At 34.0% G+C, this 6,988-nt stretch overlaps 1 protein-coding gene across 1 annotated transcript; it reads left to right on the forward strand.

Moving 5' to 3' along the window:
- Positions 1-3,771: 3,771 nt before the first annotated feature.
- Positions 3,772-5,736, forward strand: LOC129314910 (aspartic proteinase NANA, chloroplast-like). Its single transcript, XM_054958392.1, has 2 exons — positions 3,772-4,578; positions 4,740-5,736. Exons 1-2 carry the CDS (start codon positions 3,974-3,976, stop codon positions 5,605-5,607), a joined length of 1,473 nt encoding a protein of 490 aa, XP_054814367.1. The 5' UTR covers positions 3,772-3,973; the 3' UTR covers positions 5,608-5,736.
- Positions 5,737-6,988: the final 1,252 nt, after the last annotated feature.

Raw genomic sequence — 6,988 nt, forward strand, 5'->3', positions numbered from 1 at the left:
TTAATAAATAAATAAAGTTGTATTCTCTATTAAAATTTAAAACACAAGTTGCAAATTCATCATAATAAAATTGCAAAATTGAGAATTGAAATTGCAAATTTTTAGAGTTTGGTATTTAGAACTTAAATTAAATTAATTAATCTTTTTAAGACCTCTTTATCATTCTTTTCAATCTAAAACTAGAAATTATAATTCATATTAAATGTCAAATTTAATTCTATTCATATTGTTATTTATGTCTCCATTTTTTCCCAAAAAATAAAACAGTTCGTGATTTTTTGTTTGTTATATTAACAAGATTTTAAAAATTTGATTTCTATTCACACCTCACCTTACCCACAAGACACTTCATAACTTTAACTCAAATTGACTTGTAATAAGTTCATTGTCTATCTTAAGAGGATAGTTACTTTAATTGTATTTAAAACTGTACTATAATATATATTCCACAATTATAGATATAGATGTAAGCATTCTTTGCATTGTAAAACTTGTTCTAATTCTAGTAAGTTTCTAAGATTTAACTCACCTAAATATTTTGTAACTGAAAAGATACTATGCACATAAATAGATAAATGGGTGTGCTTACTTTAACCTTAATAAGGAGGTAAAGCATGTATATAGAAAGTGAAATTGGTCAAGTTATTAGTATAGTAAAGGGAATATTAGTTTTGTAGCCTGTATTTTTTATATCTGAAGTTCAATTCCATGAAGACCAACATTGAAATTCAATTCACAACCGTGCACTTGACCGCCATTGATATTTTACAGGCCAAGATCTTGGGCTGCAAACCAATGAACAAACCTGATGAAGTACCCAGTTGAGTTAACAATAATCAATTCATTCTGAACTGCAAAGAGAGACTAGAATATATATAATATTTCTTCTCAATAAGTTTCTAATGTTCATGACAGAGAATGACTGTGAAGTGGCCATGCACAACATTGCCAATCCTACTCCTTTTTTTTTTTCCCAGTGTTATGGACCCTGAAATAAGCAATAAAATGGCAGTTTGATGTTGTACCTATAAATAAAATAAAATAAAAACACAGAATATTAAGATTTTGATATCACATTACATAGTGGAAAATTATATCTCAAGTAGCGATTGTAGTAACAGGATGTGAAAACCTTGGAAGTACTTGAATGCTACGAGAGGGACCAGGCAAGCCCTACAAGACTTGCGTAGGTAGTCGGGTTTCTTATAAGCTTAGATTCCTCCACACTGTGATTAAGATGAGCCTTATTACAGAACCTGATGGGGGATTTTCCTTCCTTCCTGCATCTTCTTCATCCAAGTCTCTAGTAGTAGAACCAATCAAACAGGAGTTCAAATTGGTAATACATCATGAAAAAGCAAGTTGATTACTTTTGGGAGTTTTAACTTTCAACAAAGCTAATATAGTTTTTTGAGGAATTTATTATCAGATTCACAAATAAATAAAACAATGCAGTCACATTTTTCTGATCTTGTAGTAAACAGCTTTGCATCTAGTTAGTTCTTTCAACAAATCAGTTGAGTATTTGACTGACCTTTTTGAATCTGCTCTGAAGCTTCGGCTGTGACTTCAAAATCAAAGGATGCATGTCCTACTCTGTTGCTATTACATCCGAGATATTTCCTTTCAGAACTACCAAGAGATTTACTACTTAGCTTCCTTCTCTTTTTTAAAAGTTCTTCTGATTTAATTTAAAACTCTCTCCATGTTAAATGGCACCACATATTTCTTCATATTCTATTAAATCAAGAACCCATGTGATGTTATTAAAAGAAAAGAAAAGAATATATATATATATACACACACACAACTAAATAATGGCAACTTAAAGAACACGACAATGCATGCCTCTCTCTAAACAAAGGAAGATTCCAAGTAATACGAGTGTCATGCTGAGCAAACACTTTCTTTTTCCATAAATATAACACTTGGATAAGTCATTTAGTGCATCAAGTGGTGTCTGGTGAAAAAAAGTAAGAAAGGAGAGGAAGGAGTGTTGAAGAGTGAAAAGGTTGAACAACTCACTTAAGGTGAAAAAGTTGTTTGGAGTATATTGTAATTTAAGTGCGTAATAAAATTTTCTTTTTCATTCAAGTCCTTCATCTCTCATTTTGTTCACGTGTTTTGAGTCCTTCTGACTCATAAATCCAGCACAGCTAAGGTTCTCATGTTCATTTGAAGTTTCTCATGGGCACCAAACTCACCATCACCAGTTTCTAACTGTTGATTATCAGAAGAAGCAACAGACGACCCAGCAGTGTTGCAGAAATTCTCGGCCTTGCTGCTCTAAAACCCATGCATAGCAAGCAACTCATTGATCTATACCACAATCTGTATCACCAGAGTAGATCATAACTTCAAACGTTAACTTACCGAAATGAAAGTAAAATTAAAAAAATATATCATCATTGGAAATAAAACAAATCGAAGTGTTCCCACTTCCAAGTAACTAAAGAAAAAAGAGCTCCATGCATGCATAAATACAAGTATTGAGGAATAAATTCAAGAGTTTAAAGAATTATTTTTTTCCAAGGATCAAAATCATGACTATATTAGAGTTTGAGACTCAATTGGTTAATATTAATTTAATTTTTGTTGAGAATTGCATTCACTGTGCGGCTTACTCAAAACATAGAATAACAAAAAACTCACACAAGCCATCAACATTATTTGGCAAGATGAGTATATATATATATATATATTAAATAATTTGGTATGAAAATATAATTACTTGTTATATGAAAATTGAACCCAAAATTATTTTTAACCAGCAAACACTGGAATTGGTATCGCCCTCAAGGAGTAGTATGTTTCGGCTATAACCTTCAAGGGCTTAGTGTGTGTTTCGTTTTTAATTTATTAAAAGTTAATTTGTTGAAAGCTCATTTGACGAAAATCAATTATTATATTAAAATTTATATTTGAATATTTTTTTTAAAAATCAGTTTAATAGATTAAAAATTATTTAGATTAATGATAATTTTTATTTTTAAAATATACTTTTGAATATGCAATGACAAAAAAAATATCAATTTATGATATCTTATAATTTTTATTACACAAATATAATATATTAAAAATGTGAAAAAAATTTAAAATAACATACAATTTATGATATCTTATAATTTTTATTACACAAATATAATATATTAAAAATGTGAAAAAAATTTAAAATAACATACAATTTAAGATATTAAATGATAAACATAAAAAAATATAATTTAATATTATTTCAAAGGACTTTCAAAAACTACATTTAATCTTATTAAATTATAGCCAAACAATTTTTTACATTTTAAAAAGTGAGAAAGTGTTTTTAAAATGTAAAAATTACAATACCCAAACTATGCTTAAATTTTCACGTTCAGCTCATTCCAAAAAAACTTTAAAAGAGCACATTTAATCTTATTAAATTATATTCAAATAATTTTTCACATTTGTAAAAAAGTTTTTTTAGAATATGAAAAGTGCAACAGGTAAACGGCGCGTTGCTCTCGTGAGCCCAAAGAAATTAAAGACGGTAATATAATAATATCTATATATGATCCACACACACCAATGATTTGAAGAAGTTCGAAGACGAGCAAAATATTTGGTTAAAAAAAAGACCAGCAAAATAAAGCTGAGGAATATCATTCAGCGGTGGCATGGCATCGAAGTTAAAAGACGATGACTTTGATGGCCTTATTCAAGTATTCCTTGTCGTTTTGATGAAACAAGAAATGAACGACGACGACGACAATGATGAGCCCACAATCTGCAGTCCCGTTTTCCCGCGTCAGAGGGACACAGAGTCGGGAAACGCGGGAAGCCTCTGCTCCCTCTGTGCCCCTCCTGCTCCCTAATTATAGCTCTCTCTCCTCTGATCCCACCTTCTTCCTCGTCCCTTTCCCCAATTCTTTTATTCACATTTCACCACCTCAATTCACTCATTTCCCAGTTTCATTTTTCTCGCATCGCATCAGCTTCATCAATGAATTCCGTTTCGGATCAAAAACTGGACAGGATGAGATCCACTCTGCACTGGAATCCCTTCCACTTCTCCTTCCTCTTCACCCTCATTCTACTCTCCGCCTCCGCCGAGGGTTCATCGTCTGAGTGTGAGTCCGATCCGGAGCCCGTCAGCCTCGAATTGGTGCACCGCCACGATCCTCGTGTTCCAGGGAACGAGAACCTCAAGCTCGATAAATACGAAGCCATGAGGGAGCGAGCTCTGATGGACATGCATCGGAGGGGTTTGAGTATGGTTGAGATGCCGCTGCGCACAGGATGGGAATACATGATAAGCGATTACTACGTGCAAGTGAGGGTCGGAACGCCGCCGCAGAATTTCTGGTTGATCGCCGATACGGGTAGCGAATTGACTTGGATCCGATGCAACGACGAAGTGACAAGCAAAAACGACACCAGAAGGTCCGCCCTGCGAGTCGATGGCGCCAGGGCGTTTTGCCGAAAGATGTCGACGACGTATAAACCGTTGACGTGTGCAGATTCGAGATGCAAGGGTGAAGACCTCGTCAATGCGGGTGGTGAATCGGAATGCGCTCACCCAACTGATTATTGCACCTATTCTACCACGTAAGCTGCACGACTACTTTATCATCTTTTCGAAACTACGGATGCAATCAAAATCAATGTAACCATCACTATTGTTGGGTTGGATATGGCTGTTTACTGTAACCTTTTGCTATTCTAAACATTATGTGAGAATTTCTTGCAAAAATATTTGACTTGAACAGATACGCACACGGCACTATGGCATTCGGCGACTATGGTACAGATGTGGTGACGCTAGGCGTGAAGAGGGAAAAGATGGGAACCATAGATGATATGATAATTGGGTGTAACCATGAATTAAATTTCGGTACCGATAACGAAGGTGACGACTTCAGTCGTACGGATGGTATGATGGGGTTAGGCTACACGCCATTGTCGTTCATGTACAGAGCAACGAAACAGTACGGTAACAAGTTCTCGTACTGTCTCATGGAACATCACCTTCTCAAGAACTCCACCAACTTTATAACTTTTGGTTCCTACGAAACAAGCCAGACCCAAAAAGCCACCTTGTCTGCCCCAATGCAACGAACCAAACTCATGATTCAACCAGATGGAGAATATGGTATCCAAGTTGAAGGCATCTCCATTGGAGGCCAAATGCTGCAACTCCCAGCAGAGCTCTGGGATTTCAAAGCTGGTGGAGGCATGACATTAGACACAGGCACGAGCTTGACGGTGGTGGGCAAGCCAGCTTTTCAAAAGATTGGTCAAGGGTTATTGAAGGCATTAGCACCAAAATATAAGACAATATTTGGTTCCAATGAAACTGGACTCAGGTACTGTTTTATTGCTGAGGAGCGTGAAGGCTTTGAGAAAGATGTACCAAAACTGGGCTTTCATTTTGCTGGTGGGGCTGTGTTTGAGCCTCCTGTGAGTAACTATGTCCTTACTATGAAACCCAATGTGCACTGCCTCGGTTTGTTGCAGACGCAAAGGGGAAGTATTGAAACGGCTGGAGTAATAGGCAACATCATGCAACAGTTGCATCTTTGGGAATACGACTTAGCCTCCATGACTGTTGGCTTTGCTCCATCTCAGTGCACCTAATTTTAATTATAGAATTAATTACCCTAGTGATTTTCTTTTCTTTTTCTCCTATATATTTTTAGGGACATTATTTATCTTGATTGTATCAGTAGATTAAATCGATTATGAATAATTTGTAAGTAAATTTAAGATCGTGTTCACGTATATCTTTAGGTTAAATTACACTTTTTTTTCCCTTTCCAATTTTGGATGTAACTTTTTATATTTTCAAATTTTGAGAATAAATTCTTTTAAACTTTTAAACTTGTATGTGCAATCAACTTCCCTATAGTTAATTAGTTGGAATATTATTTTATCGACAAAACATGATATATTAAGAGATCATTTGTAAATGAATTACAGTTTCAGAAAATTTAATTTAAAGTTTGTATGCTAGCATTATAACTAGAGCATAGTTTAAACTAAAACTTAAAACTCTAGCAAAAAATAAAATATAACTCAAGAGAGTCTGATGCCAAAAGAAAGAGTCTAATCAAGCTTGGGAAAAAAAAAAAAAAAACGGCCGAACCTCAGACTCAAGACCTTCTCTTCATGAGCCATCAAAATGAAACAAGTGTAGAAGGAGTAAGATGGGCTCTTAATTACTTCACGTGGCCTTTGGCCCATGATCCATCCCTAAAGCAGTTGCATTGAGAGGTCATGAGCCCATAATTTGGACTTTGAATATAATGCAGGATTTGAAATTTTGAATGTAGGTGAATTTGGACTTGAGTCACCTCCATAATTTGAATCCATGAAAATTATAAATTTATAAATTTAAATTTGATCAGATCAAATCCAAAATTCTTTGAAATATCAAATCTTCCTTATATCTTATTTATTTGAAATGTCAATCACTTTAATCTTCTTATTTTCTTCCATTTTTAATTTTTCATCTCACTTTTCCATTGTTTTTGAATTTAAAATTTTGGGGGAATCACATCCAAAAACTATTTAAATAAGTCGTTTACAAATAAGGACAAATACGAGGAACATGAATTTATTTTTTTCTAAAATACAACTTAATGTTGGTCCTTCTTTGTGATTAATTGACTTGAGTGATCTTAAAATAATTTTTTTAAAAAATTTTTTATATTACTCAAACTGTTTTAAATATAAATTTTAAATGTGATATTTTTAATTTAAAATCCAAATTTATCCATCCCACAAATAAAAAGTTGGAGCCCGTGCGTATGGTGGCATCCAGTGAAAAACAAATACAAAATGAACACGTCTACTGATGTTTGGACTGTGAGATCTAACAGTGTTTTTTGGCGAAAGTAAGCGAAAAGAACATGAACAAAATTAAGAGCCTGTGCTTAAACCAAATAAATGCTGGAGCAAGTGGAGAGGGGTCGACGATTTGATAAGATATTCACCAATTGGAATTTATGTAAAACAA

The sequence above is a fragment of the Prosopis cineraria genome, unplaced genomic scaffold (assembly GCF_029017545.1).
Source record: "Prosopis cineraria cultivar Desert tree isolate PC_DT_omini unplaced genomic scaffold, ASM2901754v1 PC7, whole genome shotgun sequence".
NCBI lineage: Eukaryota > Viridiplantae > Streptophyta > Magnoliopsida > Fabales > Fabaceae > Prosopis > Prosopis cineraria.

What these genes read in the sequence shown, in the direction of transcription:
- LOC129314910 (XM_054958392.1), top strand. Translation starts at nt 3,974, where the DNA reads ATGAATTCCGTTTCGGATCAAAAACTGGACAGGATGAGATCCACTCTG. An exon ending in TATTGCACCTATTCTACCAC is followed by an intron (nt 4,579 to 4,739) that starts GTAAGCTGCACG and finishes TGACTTGAACAG; the next exon opens with ATACGCACACGGCACTATGG.